The sequence below is a fragment of the Gouania willdenowi genome, chromosome 16 (genome assembly GCF_900634775.1).
Source record: "Gouania willdenowi chromosome 16, fGouWil2.1, whole genome shotgun sequence".
Classification (NCBI taxonomy): Eukaryota; Metazoa; Chordata; class Actinopteri; order Blenniiformes; family Gobiesocidae; genus Gouania; species Gouania willdenowi.
Genome location: NC_041059.1, coordinates 37,869,641 through 37,888,239, shown reverse-complemented (window position 1 = coordinate 37,888,239; position 18,599 = coordinate 37,869,641). Strand labels below are relative to the sequence as shown.

General features: G+C 41.3%; 1 protein-coding gene across 1 annotated transcript; it reads left to right on the top strand.

Annotated features, from left to right (window-relative positions):
* Positions 1-460: 460 nt before the first annotated feature.
* Positions 461-17,058, top strand: LOC114477618 (macrophage mannose receptor 1-like). Its single transcript, XM_028470042.1, has 6 exons — positions 461-533; positions 1,450-1,499; positions 9,236-9,637; positions 11,525-11,860; positions 12,908-13,005; positions 14,646-17,058. The coding sequence occupies exons 2-6, from the start codon at positions 1,475-1,477 to the stop codon at positions 14,766-14,768; spliced, it is 984 nt and encodes a 327-aa protein (XP_028325843.1). The 5' UTR covers positions 461-533; positions 1,450-1,474; the 3' UTR covers positions 14,769-17,058.
* The last annotated feature ends 1,541 nt before the right edge of the window (positions 17,059-18,599 follow it).

Sequence of the window (18,599 nt, the reverse complement as noted above, 5' to 3'; positions counted from 1 at the left end):
ATCTAATATAATCTAATCTAATAAGGACATTTCAAAGATTTTAGGCCACATTTGTAAAAACAGTGGAGGATCCCGTTAAGATGACATGATGACTAATTGAAGTGCAATAGTTGAAGATCAGCCTTTTTGTAGCTTTGTAAAGATGGAGAATGACAAAGGGATATTTTTTTTAACTATTTTGAACGCTATTAATATAAACGCTTCATCAATGAAATGCAAACAAATTAACAAAGTATCTTTTTCTTATTTCCAATATAAATGAGGTTTAGAAAGACTTCCTCCTTTTGTCCTACAGCTCTGAGGACACACCAGAGTCACTCAAACACTTTGAATTGGAGCGACTCCAGTGTCCCATGATTGAGCAGAAATGGATCACATGTCATATTTTTCCATCTCATGTGTCTTATTCCATATTTGTTTATTGAAATAATGCCATGCAAAAACAATGCAGCCCTCAGACTCATAGACAGATATAAGATCTGACTTCATCATCAGGCTGAGGACCACAACTGCTGAACCGTTGTTTATTTCATGTAAGTATACACGTTTACAGCTTTCAGTCGCTTTGAACCAGGGTTGGGGTCAATTATAATTGTAATCGCGTAATTGATAATTAAATAAATCTGTGACGTAATTATAATTGTAATTGAAATAATCTGTTGCTGTTGTAATCATAAATAAATTCAGATTATTGACTAAATGTAATTTAATTAAATGCAAAACCAGGAAACCATGTTACAGTTCAATGGCTTACACACGTGTAGTTAAATTAATTATTAAAATACGTTTCATATCAAGTTTACCTGTCAGTTCTCTTGAGGCTTATTTTACCATAAATAAATAAAAATAATCTTGGGCTATACTGACAGACAAAAGGCCAACACCAAAAATATTACATATATTATTGTCATTGATTAGTAAACCTAACGAGGTAACCAAGAGATTAAAAACAAATTGGATGATTCATAATATTTTTTGGTGTATTTTACAGCTGATTTAAGACATGGGTCAAAACTGACCCATTATCATAAGAGATGCTAACAGAAAGCTAACACAAGAGGAAGGTTAACTTTGAACTTGAACAATTGAGACCGTATTTATAATAGAATAGTTTTAATTGTAATTAGGGGGGAAATGCTGGTCATCATAATCATAATTAAGTTGTTACTGAACATGGATAATTTATGACATAAATGTAATTGAAAAATGTAATTGACCCCCACCCTGCTGATGGACTGAAAGATGGACAATATTTGAGTTTTTTTTCAACCTGAGAGTTCTTTTTAGTGAGATTTGATCATTCTCACTGGTTTCCACCTCGACAGATGTTTTGTACTTGATAAGTGTGATCACAGACTCTTTACATTAATCAGTAAACTTTTAAAGTGGAATAAAACATACTAGATTATCTTCAATGCGGAGTCTTATTCTTTGTTTTTCATCTTTCAGTGAACAAACAGATGCTGATGACACAATGCATCTGATTGTCCTCTTTGTCGGTAAGAGAATAAAAACATATTCATGTTTTCTCAGATTAAGATGCTGGTAAAACTAAAGTGTATTGGGGATGTCTGACTACTGCATTGTGTGTTTTTGTTGTTATTTTGTGTGTTTTTGTTGTCATCATTATCTCCAACAAGGAGCTCATATTTTCACCCACATCTATTTGTTTGCTTGTGTGATCTGTTTGCAGGAAGATGTGAAAAATGCTTAAAGCTGCTTCTGTTCAGTTAAAATCATAACGTATGTCTACAGAAAGAATGAAATTGCTGCTCGGAAGCTTATTTTGGTCTCCACTGTAATAGAGTGACTATATTTGGATTTCCAAAAAAGACGATACTTGGGCCGATCTCGTCATACTCAAAGTACTCAACGTTTTCTTGAATCTACCTTTTGATGGCAAAATACAATATAACAAATGAATAAGTCGTTATTGTCCATAAGGTAAAAATATTTTTTGTCTTCATAATAAAGACTTAAAAAAACAGTCTGAAACCAGTGGTGACTGAAGTTAATCACCTTTATTATCTCATATTAACCTCCTAGAAATCTTTCAATCATTGACAAAATATGAGAACATCTCCAAAAACAAAAGAACAAAAAACTCATTGCTTACAGAACATTAAATAATGATTAAATATACACTTCAATAGATAACCTTTTTCATTGAATCCACTGTTATTTGGTCTTTTTGTCACGGGTAGCAGACAGGACCCAATTGCAGGACTCAGAGGCAGGATTGTGTTACAAAGTCTTTATTTTAACCACATATAGCACCGACTGACGTGAGGAACAGGGCGATCCTCAACCTGGGGTGTGCGGCCGACCTGGACTCCAGACTGACGAGTAGGACGGACCAGACGTGAAAGACTAACAGACCAACAAGGAAGATACACACAGACAGGATATATATAGGTGATGTGATTATAGCAGATTGACTACAGGTGTGGTGCTGACAGGAACGCCCAGAACATGTGACCCTCCCACTAGCTGAAGGTGATCCTCAGCCTAGTCCCTGACAGTACCCCCCCCTCCACAACCGTCCCCAGACGGCCCAGGCATTTCAGGATGCTGGCGATGGAAATCCCTCACCATGTCCGGGTCAAAGATGTCCCTAGAGGGAACCCATGCACGTTCCTCAGGACCATACCCCTCCCAGTCAACTAGGTACTGAAGACCACGTCCCCGCCGACGAGCTGCCAGGAGCCGCCTGATAGTATAAACCACCTCACCATCTACAACCCGGGGAGGAGGAGGGGCCCTAGAGGAGGGAACCAGTGGACTAACCCTAGCAGGTTTAACCATGGAAACATGAAAGGTGGGGTGGACGCGGAGTGAGCGAGGCAGGCGAAGGCGAACTGCAGAGGGACCAACCAGCTTAACTATCGGATAGGGTCCAATAAACTTAGGGGATAACTTCTTGGCCTCCGAGCGGATAGGCAGGTCCCGGGTGGAGAGCCACACGCGCTGGCCGACAGAGTAAGCAGGGGCGGGAACCCGACGCCGATCTGCGAGCCTTTTACGCTCTGCAGAGCACTGCAGGAGCCTGCTTCTTGCTTTAAGCCAAGCACGCTTGCAACGCCGCACCAACATCAAAGCAGACGGTACACTAACCTCTGATTCTAAGGCAGGAAACAGGGGAGGTTGGTAACCAAAAACACATTCAAAGGGAGACAGCCCAGTGGAAGAACAGGGAAGAGAATTATGGGCATACTCTACCCAGACCAACTGCCTGTACCAAGAAGCCGGGCTGTCAGAGACCAGGCAACGAAGGATGGACTCCAACTCCTGGTTTACCCTCTCCGTTTGGCCATTAGACTCGGGGTGGTAACCGGAAGAAAGACTCACGGTCGTTCCCAACAGTCTACAAAACTCCCTCCAAAAACGAGACACAAACTGAGGTCCCCTGTCCGATACTATGTCCCGTGGGAACCCATGGAGGCGGAACACATTAGTCAACATCACCTCTGCTAGCTCCTTGGCCGATGGGAGCTTCACCAATGGCACAAAGTGGGCCATCTTGGAGAACCGGTCCACCACAGTAAGAATGGTAGTAAACCCCTCTGCCTCAGGGAGACCAGTGACAAAGTCAATGGACAGGTCTGCCCATGGCCGGGTGGGTACCGGGAGTGGCTGTAAAAGACCAGAGGGGCGAGAACGAGAGGTTTTGTTACGTGCACAAACAGGACAGGCACTGACATACTCACGGACATCCCTGCTCATTCCTGGCCACCAAAAACGTTGCCTCACCGTGAACAGGGTGTGCTGACCTCCTGGGTGACAAGACAAACGGTTAGTATGGGCCCATTGAATGACCCCAGATCGTTGTGGGGAACACACAAACAGGCGATTAGGAGGACAACCTGGTGGTATCGTTGCCCCCTCCAGAGCCCGCCGAACCCGCTCCTCAATCTCCCACGTCACCGCCCCCACCACACAGGTAGGAGGTAAGATAGGCGTGGGGGAACGAGGAGCCGGATCCGGCTCAAAGGCACGGGAAAGAGCATCAGGCTTCACATTTTTTGAACCAGGGCGATATGACACCACAAAATTGAACCTGGTAAAAAACAGAGCCCACCGTGCCTGACGAGAGTTTAATCTCTTGGCTGATTTTATGTACTCAAGGTTCCTATGGTCAGTCCATACCACAAAGGGGTGCTCCGCACCTTCCAAATAATGCCTCCACTCCTCTAATGCAGACTTTATGGCCAGGAGCTCTCGGTTGCCAATGTCATAATTCTGCTCAGCAGGGGTCAGGCGCCTGGAATAAAAGGCACACGGATGCACCCTACCATCTGCAACGCTCCGCTGAGACAGAACCGCCCCAACACCCACATCTGAAGCATCCACCTCCACCACAAACTGCCTCCCTGGATCTGCAATACACAGCAAAGGTGAAGATGTGAACCTGGCCTTGAGTACAGAAAATGCTCGTTCAGCCGAGGGATTCCAAGAAAACGGAACCTTGGGAGAAGTTAAGGCATGCAGAGGAGCAGCAATGGAGCTAAATCCTCTAATAAACCTCCGATAAAAGTTAGCAAACCCCAAAAAACGCAAAAGTTGTTTGCGGTTACCCGGGATCGGCCATTCAGCCACAGCTCTGACCTTCCCCTCGTCCATCTCAATCTGACCTTCAGAGATTACATGTCCGAGAAAAGAAGTTGAGAGAGCATGAAACACACATTTCTCTGCTTTCACAAATAAACGGTTACTCAGGAGGCGCTCCAAAACAAACCGAACATGACCGACATGACTAGCTAGGTCAGAAGAAAAAATTAAAATATCGTCCAAATACACGAACAAAAACTTATTTAGTGCTTCTCTCAGCACATCATTGACCAGGTTTTGGAAAACTGCAGGAGCATTGCATAACCCAAAAGGCATCACCAAGTACTCATAGTGGCCTGACAGAGTATTAAAAGCAGTCTTCCACTCGTCCCCCTGTTTAATCCGGACTAAGTGATAAGCATTACGTAAATCCAGTTTAGTAAATACTCTGGCACCCTGCAGACGTTCAAAAGCTGATGTCATAAGGGGCAGTGGGTAACGATTCTTAACCGTAATCTCATTCAGACCCCTGTAATCAATGCATGGCCTAAGTGTTTTATCCTTCTTTCCGACAAAAAAAAATCCTGCTCCTGCAGGGGAGGATGAGGGCCTAATAATACCTGCCTTTAAAGCAGACTCAACATACTCCCTCATAGCTTGGTTCTCAGGTTGTGAGAGTGAGTAAATACGACCCCTGGGGGGAGTGGTTCCCGGTAATAAATCAATGGCACAGTCATAAGGACGATGAGGTGGCAGCGACGTAGCTTTATCTTTATTAAAAACCTCTCTCAGATCATGATAGCAGCTGGGAACTCGATCCAGGTCTGGATACTCTGAAATATCAATCGCTGCAATATTAACTAAAGGCCGACATTGTTCAGGACATTCCTTTCCCCAACTCAAAATCACTCCCGATTCCCAGTCAATATGGGGCTTGTGTATCTGTAACCAAGGAAGGCCCAAAATAACTGGGTAAGATGGACTCAGACCTAAATGAAAAGAAATGTTTTCAACATGGGAGGATCCAAACAATAATTCAACTGAAAGTGTTTTTTCATCAATGGAAAAAATTTCATGTCCATCTAAAGCAAAAGCCTTTAAAGGCGATGGTAACGGTACAGTGGGAACATTGTGTTGCTCAGCCCACTTAATGTCCATAAAGTTCTCATCTGCACCTGAATCAATGAAAATGTCAACGTTTACAGTGGTGCTATCAAACCTGAGTTTAGCAGGCGTCAGTCTTCTTAAAGGTGCAGTGGAGGAATTCTTAAGTCTCACCGGAGCCCACCTTAACCCAGGTGAGACTGATCTTTTAACGGGCAAACTGCAGCTCTGTGCCCTTGCTGGCCGCAGTACAGACACAGGCCGCTGGTTAGACGCCGATGTCGCTCCTGTGTGGAGATGCCGGTGCGGCCAAGCTGCATCGGCTCGTCTGGATGCTGTGCAGCGGTGAGTGATCGCTCCTGTTGCGGAGCGGGGCGGAGAGGGGCGTGGTCCTCACGTCCGTTCGTGGCTCCTCCTCTCGGCGCGTCCGTCTGCCTGAGGCGTTCACGAACCGCCAGACGATTATCCATCTTGACAGCCAGGGCGATCAGGGAATCCAAGTCCTCCGGGAGATCCATCGGAAACAGCTGATCACGGACAGGCCCGGTCAGCCCATAGAGGAAAGTGTCCCTCAGTGAGGCCTCGTTCCAGGTACAGTCCGCGGAGAGAGTCCGGAACTCGATTGCGTAGTCAATCACTGACCTTCTGCCCTGACGCAGCGCTGCCAGCGCCCGTGCCGCCTCCTGTCCACCAGGGCGTCTATCAAAGATCTTTGACAGCGCGTCAGCAAACACGTCCACAGACTCACACAGCCGAGATCGGCTATTCCACTCCGCGGTGGCCCAAGCCTCTGCTCTCCCCGATAGGTGGGAAATCATATACGCCACCTTGGACCTCTCTGTTGGAAATGCGCCTGGCTGCATTTCGAAATGGAGACCACACTGGACCAGGAAGGGTCGCGAGTCTCCGGAGTCCCCAGAGAAGCGCGCTGGGTTTGACAGCTGTGAAGACGGGATCGCTGCGGCGGCGGCAGCCAGCGAAACCGATGGGAGGATCGGGGCCTCCGGAGCTGAGAAACGAGTGATGAGCATCTGGACCTGTTCGGTGAGTTGAGTTAACTGTGTTTCCATTGAAACGTGTCGACGTGAAAGATCTTGGAGCCCCGCCGTTAACCCAGCCAACTGCTCATCATGTTGAGTGAGGCGGCTCCCCTGCTTCCTGATCGCTCCTCGAAGCTGGTCAGAGTCTGCTGGGTCCATCATGGTTGGTCTGTTCTGTCACGGGTAGCAGACAGGACCCAATTGCAGGACTCAGAGGCAGGATTGTGTTACAAAGTCTTTATTTTAACCACATATAGCACCGACTGACGTGAGGAACAGGGCGATCCTCAACCTGGGGTGTGCGGCCGACCTGGACTCCAGACTGACGAGTAGGACGGACCAGACGTGAAAGACTAACAGACCAACAAGGAAGATACACACAGACAGGATATATATAGGTGATGTGATTATAGCAGATTGACTACAGGTGTGGTGCTGACAGGAACGCCCAGAACATGTGACCCTCCCACTAGCTGAAGGTGATCCTCAGCCTAGTCCCTGACACTTTTAAACTCTTTCTTTTGGACTTTGGTCCTCTTTCTCTTTTCCTCGTGTATGGCGATTTTTGTCAAAGCGCAGTTACAGTCATTTAAATGAAAGTTTTACCCGAGATGCGTTCAAGGTCCATGGGAAACCCGTACAATTTCATTTATTTGTAAAATATCCCCGGACCAGACGTAAAAAGAGGAAATGTCCGGGTAAATCCAGATGTATGGTCACGCTACACTGTCAACACTCTCTTATTGACGTTCTCAGAAAAGGTTTGGTGCATTGCATTGTGGGATGTGGAGTCCTAATTTAGATGGACGCATAGCAGTGCTTTTCCTTCATTCTTACTTTGATTTCTTGTGTTTCTATTACATTCAAGGAGGACAGTGATTGACTCCATTTTTGCTCTAGTTTGTTCCTGGTATTCACGGCCGTGATATCAGGATGAAATAAAAACACGTCTCCACGTCCCACAATGCAATGCACCAAAATGACAACAAACAAAGTGTTGATGGTGGAAGTTTTTTAGTAAACAATCTTGGACTTAATGATCCATGAAGCCTATACAGTGTCTTTATCTGATAAACAATGATTGTGTCCAGCAGCTGTAAGGTTTATTTTAACCAAAAATAAACCTTACGCCACGGAAGATTCCATTAAACTTCAGATATAATGGTTTTGCTACAGTGATATACATCCCTTTAGCTCATACCTGTCAAGTTTTGGATTTGAAAATAAGAATAATAAATAACATTTTCTGGTGCCCACAACGATCCGTCCCACCCGCCCAACCAAGCTCCAGTATCACTTATATTTTAAGATAAGAACGCAGCGGTTGGACACAAAAAACGATTATCACCTTAAATTGACTATTCCTGTGGTTAGTAGAGGAGAGGAGGAGAAGAAAGTGACTTAGCAGCTACGGTGAGTTAGTGTTTGAAGCAATGTGGCGGGGTTCTATTTTCGTTCAAAAAGAAGAACCATGACAATCTATATGGCAAGTCGACTTTCATTTATTTTTCCCAAAAATGGTGCCGGTGCTCAATATTTACAGTGGAACATAAATATTTACATCAAGAGAAAAAACCACAACCTGGTCCCAGCTCTACTTCCAGCTGAGAGGCTTTCAGAAATGTCCCGGTACATTGCTCCCACATGCACCTCCAGAGAAAGACTGCCCTCTATGCAGCTTCCTACACTGCTTTTAACAGGTTAGCCCCTCCCATGGGTGTGGTTTAAATTAAACCAAAAACAATTATTAAGGAATACAAACAAAATCAATATTCACATCCTTTTCAAATGATAACTGATTTTCTAATAAAATAAACAAATGCATTTTTCAAATCACATCCTAAATTAATCCCCATATAAAAAAAATAATTAAGACAAAATAACCCCTGATCACATGATCTCCCACCCTGCGCTACTGCCTTACATAATCCCTTAGTTAACTCCGCCCCGTTTTGTCCGTCAGCTGCTCAGAGACGTCATGTCACCGGTAAGAGTTTCAGTGTGTGAGTGTGTGTGAGAATGTGTGAATGTTTGTGCAGCAGGTGAAGCCTAGAACAGTCAAGTGTTCAAACCTGGCTGACTCTAGCAACAGTTGGGGAAGAAGGAGATTATTTAAATGCATGATGTGAGGAGAAATACGGAGGGTAGAGAGAGAGAGAGAGAGAGTGTGTGTGTGTGTGTGTGTGTGTGTGTGACTCTGCTTACGCACACACACACACACACACACACACACACACACACACACACACACACACACCGTGGAGCAGTGTTTGTCTGACTCACAATCATAATAGCCGCCTGAATAGCCATGTGTTTTACTGTAATGTGCAAACACATGTCTACAAACACGCCTACTCATGATTATGCATAAGTAGGCCCCAAAACAGCCCGATTTTATAACTGCTCAGTAAGTCACTTTTTGGGAGTTTGGGAAAATAAACCTCAAATACTATGTTGTTGGGGTTCTTAGAACAAATGAAGATGGTGAAAAGCATAATACCACACCTTTAACTGAGTTTGATAATGAGCTGCTTGGTCCTCAGGGTTTGGCCTCACGCTCTGCTCAGACGTTTATGTTCGTCAGTACCACTACGTCGACCTGGAACTGAGCTGGACCAACGCTCAGCTTCACTGCAGGGAGAAGTTCTCTGACCTGGCAACCTTCAGCAGCAGTGATGACCTCAGCAGGCTCCCTGAAACAACCTTTAGGGCAGCGTGGTTTGGAATGACTGACCACTCCAAATCCTGGAAAAACATTTTCAACAACGACTCAAACTCTTGGAAATGGTCAGCGAGCGGTGAATGGAGCGTTCCCAGTTACCAAAACTGGTTCCCGGGTCAGCCGGACAATGATGGTTCGGCTCAGACCTGTGTGTACGTTTTAGGTGGTGGAAAATGGATTGATGGTTACTGTGAGGAAAAGAAAAACTTTGTTTGCTTTAACGGTAAGAACTGAGTTTTTAGAATTTCCACTCCTTAAATAACTGCTTTGTTTTTGCATCATCTCATGTCTGATCAGTGTGTGTCATTAAGGGAAGAGAACAGATGAAACTGATTCTATTTATCAAGGGTTCAAAACGGAGGTTAAACAGTATTTATGGAAAGAATGAAAGCATAAAAGTGTCTCAACTATATGTTCAGCCTTAAAAAGCATTGTACAAGCTTCAAAACACATTTAAACCAATTCAAACATGTTATAACTCATACTGGTAAATTGAATAATTTAATAAATTATATAATAATTATTTAATATAGTTGTAGATATGTTTAAATATTATAATTTTATAATCAGAATTATTATTATATTATAATATATTCTTCTTTTACTTCTAATAATAATAATAATAATAATAATAATAATAATAATAATAATAATAATAATAATAAATCATTATCAACTACCACGATTATTTATTTTATTTTATAGCACCTACATATGCTCCAATCATTTAAGTCCTAAAGTAATTCAAATGTGTTTTTCTTAAATAATTGTGCACATGATGTGTTTTTTGGAAATAATAAACAACTATTATGTTATATACATGACTTGTAGAGGTATCCCCAAGCCAACCGGAGCTAATTTTACGGAGAGGTGAACCATGTGTTACCTGTAATATGTTGACGGCTGTCCAAATGTGCACAATGTTTGGCAATTTAAATATTTTTCTAGGGCTGGGACTTTAATGCATGAATTATGATTACTTAATTACAAAAAAAAATAATACACACACAAAAAAAATGCAGTTAATCACTTTTTTTTGCACTCCAAACAGCACGGAAACTTTCCCATTTCACGAGTTCCTGGTATACCCATAATACAGACCACAACGCAAGAAACGGGAGACTCCGAGGAAAAATCGTTGCTGTGCTTCGTGAGCGTTAATTTTAGTTTATAATAACACTGGGTAGAAAACAAAAGCCCAGTTGTGTGCAAATCGTGCAAGAAAGCGCAGCTAGCATGGACAGCTAGCGCTGATACTCGGACAGTGCTAGCTCTAAACTGCTCTGAGCAGACAGTGTCTCCAATCCACACTGGACACTCAGACAGAGTTCAGAGCCAAAATGAATAAATCCATGAGTGACAAATGAACAAAGTCAGTAGATAAATGATTGTAGTGACAGTCGACCATTCTCTGTGGTAGAGGATGTGGGCGGGGCTAGAAGCGCTGCTACAGTTAGCATCGTCTGACCCAACTTATCAACTGCTATGTAGAAAAACTATTTCAAACTTAATTCATCAGCTTCATCAGTTGCTCTGTTTATTTCATGCCACAGATATTCTAACTATTTTACACGGTTCAGTTTCAACTTCTCTGGAATGTTCTGGAATAAGTGCTGTTTTTTATTTTAATACAGAAAAAAAAACCTTTAGAAGGTTTGCAAAAAATCCAGAAAAGCCTGACTATAACTTACTTAAATTAAAGTTTGTGCTTTGTGAACAATACGATTACAATATTCTTCATTCATATTGCACATTATGTTAGCACTCAGTAATAGAAATAATGAACACTATTTTGTTGTTTAAGCTCATTTATTGTTTGCATTAATTGATACCAAAATCTATTAAAATTGAAAAATGTTGCTTCTTGTGTCAAATATTGTTAGGCAATTAATTTAGATTAATTAATTACAAAGTCTCTAATTAATTAGATTTTTCTTTTTTTATTGAATCCCTCCACTAATTTTTTAATGTACAAACAAAAAATATTTTCTCGTCCTATAACTTCAGAACTCTTGGTTTTTTATGAGCTGATAGTAAACCATTAGATGTCTGACATGGTTTTTAAAGATAATGCCGTGTTACTTCTGACTTTCCTAATGTTCGTCCATAGGTACGTTGGATCAGAAAACATACCATCTGATTAAAGATTCAAAAAAATGGAAGGAAGCCCGAGATTACTGCAGAGAGCACCACATTGACCTGGCCATGATCGAGAGCCAAAGGGAGAATGAACAGTTTCTGTTGGAAAAACATACCCCTCTAGTGTGGATAGGCATGTACCGAGTGCCCTGGAGATGGTCTGATGGGAGCACAAGCTTGTTCAGAAACTGGAGAGATGGACAACCAAACAACTTCAATGGAGAGCAGCACTGTGGCGTGATAAAGATGAGCCACGTCTGGGACGATGACAACTGTGACAACGCAAAGCCATTTTTCTGCCAAAAGAGTAAAACGTTCACCAGTTCATGCTGGTCCACATCATTCCCCATCCCACTGTTTCTAGCACCAGTACAAGTCAGAAAAACCAAGCTTGTCTCACCTCATCTTCTTTTGTTTTGTCTTGACTGTTTGTCTGGTGCCGTACCCATTTTTATCTTGTCTTTCCTTGTCTAGTTGTGCCTTGCACTTTACCCAATCAAGCCACATCTTGCTTTACCTTGTCTTGTCTTCTCCTTTTTGCGTTGTCTTTGCCTGCACTTTAACCAACCTTGTCTGGCTTGTCTTGCGTTGTCTTGCATCTTACCCTGTCTTGTCGGGTCCTCTTTTTCCACGTCTTGTCTAGTCTTTTACTGTCATGTCTTGCACCTGTACTGAGAGTCATCTTGTGTTGTCTATTTTTTCTGGCCTTATCAATAGTGGATTATACGAAACTGGGCTTTGTTTGTGCTTTATCTTGTGTTGTCTTGCACCTTACCTGGTCTTGTCCTGTCTTGCCTTTTCTGGTATTTTCCTGTCTTGCCTTTTCTTCCCTTTTCTTTGATTACCTTGGCATAGCTTGCACTATAACCAACCTTGTCTTGCCTTTCCTTGCCTTGCGTTGTCTTGACTTGTCCCATGTCCTGTCATGCACCTACAGTATACCTAATCTAATCTTGCCTTGTATTGCCTTTCCTGGACTTGTCATGACTTGTCTTGTCTTGTTAATTATCAGTACCTAAACATGGCAGTGCAATGTGTTTAACAAAAACCTAAAAACTTTGCTTTGCCAGTACATTCCTTCCTTTTCTACACTGGTAATCCTTATTACTTGGTATTTTGTGCACTGTCTCTATTGTAGATTGTCATCAGGGCTTTAAGTACACATTATTTTCACAACACTAGTCTCCTGATCCATGCATCCACATGGACGAGGACCCAGATTACAACATTTTCATCATTGTTCCGTGATTTGTGCGCTGTATTGATATTCCTTCATACTGACAATAACTGAGCAAAAGTGAGCTGTTGATATAGATTATATTTCTGATTGTCATGTGTTTCTTGAACTCTTTAGACCTTAAAGTAAGAAAGATCAAGATTGTGAAAGTGAAGCTTCAGTCGACCACCGGCAACCTCTCAGACCCACGGAGCCACTCCTTCATCCTGCAGAAGGTCAAACCATTTTTTGATTCAGGGTCCAGCTCAAAGGGGTGTCTTTGTCCAATAGATGTTCATTAGAATTTAATAGATAACTGATCACATGGTTGAAATACCAGTTGTGCACATTTTGGCCTGTACATAGTTTTGTGTGAACCCTTCATTTTAATTAACTAGTTTGAAAGCGTCAATGCTTCATGAGGCTTCATATCCCCATTGTAAGTGTTTAATACTCCCAGTAAACAGACTAGGAGACCTAGGAAACTACAACGCCCCCTCCTGCCTGAAGGAACTATTACACTATTTGCATAACAATCATTGCAGAAGCTCCTGGGCCCGTTTTTCAAAAGTAATCTGCTCGGATTCTGGATAATGGATGGAATTAAATCTTGAAATGGGTTTTTCAAAATTAAAAATAAACAACGTAACAGGATTAGATCACATTATCCAATCTTGGTTTTGATCCGGATCAAAACTTTAATTTGTGTTTTTCAGAACCCTTTAGAAGGATTGGGATCACTTTGATCCAAAAAAATCTGGATTAAACCGATCCCATCAGAAGGGTGGATTCAGAGGGGATTTCAGGCCAAAAATGTAATGAAACTTTAAAAGTGTATTAAATAATACTATATTTGGATCATGCAGTGTAAAATACCATAGATCCAATTTATTTGTAAGGTTATATTATTTGATTTGTTTATTGTCAGGCTATAGTCATTATGTAGGCTATAACAGTATCGGTCCACAGCAAAGTAGAAAGAGTTTGGCCTCATAAAATATTCCCTCAAACTGATGTCAATATTGACCACAATTAACATATTTAAGTCTGTAACTAATTGATGATTTTATTAGTTTATTCATCACAATCAAAGATATTGTTTTTTTTGTTTTTATACTATTATTTAGCGATGCATGCAATGTTAAAACAGAATAATAAAGCAATGGCATCACTGGTTTTTGAAATCCAAAACAAATTCAAATCAGAAATAGTGTCTAACTATTGCGTCCCTTGTTACATGTCCTGTTTGCTGGTTCTGGTTCTGGTTGTGGCAACCAGCAGCAAAAAGCAGTGTTTTGGTTTGTAAGAAACACTCCCTTCTTCTTATTTGCTTCCGGTCTTGGTCGGTATTTCAAAATAAGATATTGTAATAGGGTTAAGGTCATATTATCCATGACCTATATGCTGAAGCAGTAACCAAGCCAAAAGTCAAGTAGAGGAAATTAAGTCTTTTCAAACCCTTTCTGGTTGGTTGGTGAAAAGGTAACGGAACCCCCACTAAGGCGCTTTTGTAGCCAATCCAAAACGCCCCACAGCTGGCCCGACCCTCCTTGTTTGTGGCAGAATGCAGGAGGTGGGTCAGGGTCTCCAAAGGCTGTAAACATCCTTGATCAAATAAAGATGAGCTCTGGTTATCCAGATTTGGTGATCCTGAAAAGTTGCTATCCGGATCAGATTGATCCAATCCAATGTTGTTTTGAAAAACCGGCTCAAAAGTAAAATTAATTACGTGATCATGGATAATAAAAAAATCCAGATACATTTTATCTGGATTTAACCTTTTAAATAACCAGGACCTGCATTTAAACGTGACATTTAATGTATCTTTTTAGTTTCTAAATGAACGCTCTCAATGATCTTAATGTTTCTTCTTCAGCTGGAGGATGAGCTGATGAAGAACACGGTGTCCATCAGAGTCAGCCTGAAATGGAAAACTGAACCAGGAAAGCAGAGAATCAAAGAAGACTATAAAGAAGACTGCAATAACAGTTTTTTTTGAGTAGTTAGGCTAAAGGAGAAGATGCTCTTTTGTGTCAGATTGTGACTGTGACAGACTCTTAGTGCTCTGTAGTGTTTCCACAGACAAACACATATTAAAGCAATGCTTCGGCGTGATTTTGATCTTTTTGGATAGAAGTACTTGATGAAATGTAAATGTAAATCACGATCAGAAATGGAAGAAGAAGACTAATCCAAACATTAAATGTGATTATTAAAGATCACAATTATATGGACACCAGTACAAACACTGACGAGTCAACAGTGAAGCCAGTGAACTCCATGAATGGAGGAGTTTTAGTAGCCGAGTTTGCTTGGAGCCATGTCATAGGAGTATTTCAAAGAGATAAATGGCTTGTGGTTCTTTGTGATCCTGCAACGTTGACGCCAACCTCAAGTTGGTTGGAGTTTAAAGGTGCATGAGAAGAGGAAGTGAGGGGATGGTGCAGCGGTGTCTTGGGACAGTTTCCTTCCTTTCTGCAGAGCGGCTCATTGACTTCAGTGTAATGACAACGTTATTCAACTTCAGCTCAAGTTCAGCTCAAAGAGAAACGAAACCCCAAACCCACTTTTCTGCTGAATACATATCTATTTGCATGTTAAGTAGTGCTGTTCATTGAGCCTAGTCCAACATTTTAGTAAAAGTATTTTAATTTAGCATTTTTATTTGTAAAATGTCTGAGTGACTGCCCACTAAGGGTTGAACGCTGGCTATTACAATTGAATTTTGCAATACAGCGTCATTTGGACCATTGTGCATCACTGTGACTGTTGGCTCCGCCTCTCCTATAAAAGCTGGGAGGAGAGAGAGGGTTTCCTCCAATCACAGCCCTCAGTGAGCATTGACTGACAGCTCCCTGTGGAAGCCCTTTCTACAACGGTGATGTTTTTGACTGTGCTTCTATAAAGAGCAGATTCTGGTCTAATCAGAGGTTTCATCAAGCTATGTGTGTATTTACAGACACATTGGCCCTCATTGATCAACCTTGTGTGTAAATCTGAGTGCACATTGTGTCGTACGACAGGACCAACGTGGAACTTTAGAAATATTTGTATCTGACCAATCCCAGCGTACTAATGACCGGCGGTTGATAAACGAAGCCGCTGAATTTGATTTTCATGAACATGCTACACCCTCAAATTTTCCTGGTTCGGAGGCCCCGCCCACTGAGGTCAAAAAAACATTTGCAAGGAAATAAAACGTTCTGAGATGAAAATCAGCATCCTCACAGCTGAGGTGAAGAAAAACAAACATACTTTTTGGGACTGTGAAAACTGGAATTTAAGGAGCTCATTTGAACACGTTTCTGTATTGAAACAATCTCAGGTTGAGGTTTGAATTAAATTATCTAACTGCAAGTGATGATTTGAATGAAATGTTATTCACCCACAGTCTAAAAGCATAAATCTCTGATATTTGATCAAGACAATTTTTTAAATTTAGAGTCAGGCTGACGAGCGCTGGCCCTTGAACCCCCCGTTCAGCGCTGTGCACTGATCAAACCGATCTATTTTGTTTTAATAATCCATTTTGATCTGTTCTGAATGTGTGTCTGCTTATGCTTAAATTACATCTGAGGATCGTTTCATACTTTATTTTCAGTCTCAGTCAGACTAGGCTGTATTAAACCACAAATCCACACACTTAGATTTGCGTACATGAACTCAGACCAGATGTGAGATCTTATCGTAGCGTGCGATCACTTCAGAATTGATTAATACCGGAGCTTGCATGACTTTGGTCGAGCACACATCACATGCTCAGATCTGATCTCGGCGACTGTGCGAACGTGTGTGCACTTTTTGTCGCTGTGTGTGTGTGTCCTGGTTTATGTGTGTGTGAGGTGGTTTTCCGGGGGTTCATGACTGCAGAGCATTGGCTGGGTGCTATGGTGTCTGTAGAGTTGTGTGTGCGTGGGTGAGCTTCACATCAGGATTGTGAGTGCCTGTGATTGTAGTAGTTGATCAGAGCTCAGCAGTCACTGTGGAGCACTGTGCACTGCCTGAGTGGGCGTGTCCTTCAGCTTTAGGAGCTCCGCCCATAATCAAGACAGGTTTTAAATTTCCCCCCTAGTGGTTGGTCAGCAGAAAGCAGGGGTTTTGTTACTCTGAGTTTACACGTTAAGAACTCACAGCACGTTGTATCACTGGGCTTCATGTTTCGTTTATTTTAATTATCAAACTTTAAGCAGAAAAAAATAAAGCAATCAGAGTGAATTAATTGTTGACCTGTGTCCTTAAAAATGTCTTCTGTCCTCTGTCATAGCCATATAAAGAATAGATCTGTACCTGTTCTCTGTTACAGACATATAAAGAATGCTTTGCTAATAGATGATGTTTGATACTCTCTCTCTTTTAAGATTAAAAGTCTTGATTGACTGAGACCTGCAGATTCAACTTTTTTTTTTTTGAAAGTCAAAATCGGGGCAAAATCATTTTCTAATCAGTTTATGGCCTCAGTAGTTCACAATTTATCTGTTGGAAACAAACTGAGGACAACTCTGGAATCAAACAGTGCTATTTTTAAAAATCCTTTTAAATGTTGAACAATTGCTGGCACAAGTAGAACACCAGAGCAAAACTAATCTGTGTACATGACCTCTTCCCTTTTCTCAGTATGAATAAAGCACAAAGTGGAACTAAGTCAGGATAAACATATTCTGACTCATTGAGTTACCGTCTAAAGAAGAAGAGTGTGAGAGTGATCAGAATAACACCAAACACAACCCCAAGGATCAGCTTCACATTCAGACCTGAAACACACAGTTCACAGCATCAGTTCATGAGTTATCCCTTGTTTCCATTCATTTTAGTCTATTTTAGTCAGATAAAAATGTAACGCCAATTAAAATAGATATTAGTTATGGAAGCGTATTGCATTCACTGAAATCTGTTTTTTCTGAATGATTTATATTTTTAGGTTTGTGTTTTGGGCGACTTTCTTCTATTTTTCAGTCTATTTTTTTCTTCTATTTTTCAGTGGAATTTTAAAAAAATATTTGGAGGAAATTTTCTGAATTATCGAGATACTTGGAAATGTTGCGAGAACATTAATCCTATAGTGACTCCTTACTACACACTTCAATTCTCTACCCATTTTGGGTGTTTTCAGCAGTCTCCTGATCATATCTTGAGTGACCACGTAGCTAGCCTGAATACATTTCAAATGCATCATTATATTGTATATCCATGATGGAACATGCCATATCTGTTCAGCTGATCCTGGAGAAATGTCTCTATGTCCCGCAGATCTGAATGGGCTTTCCTTCTGAACAACTGCAAAGTCCTCAGGTGCCTGCGTAAAAAATTCCATAGCCTAACTATGTAATGCCATCAATATCATATATAGAATATTGAACTATCGCCTAGTGTCTCAAACCAAGTTGAAAGTACATTTTTTATCAATTTAAACAAGCAGCTAGTGTTGTGTTCAAGACCACACTATCCGAGACCAAGGCTTGCCCGAGACCAGAATGCACCGAGACCAAGACAAGACCAAGACTTTCGGGAGCCGAGACCGAGTCAAGACCATAAACATTTTTTTTTTCAATTTAAATTTTTTATAAATAAAAAAAATTATAGCAAGGTTCAACAGTTAAATAACATTCTCTCTTTAATTTTAGTTTATTTTAAATACATTTGACAGACAAAAAAGGTGCCTCCAAAAAATTAACTAAAATATTAAAACTACTACTGCTACTGATAAATTCACAATTATTCTACATATTTGATAACAAGATTTTTATGTCAGCTGAATGTACAGCAAGTGTTTAAAAGCATTTCTGCCAAGAAATAATGATTCTTGATTCTGATTCTTTGAGTTGTGCAGGTC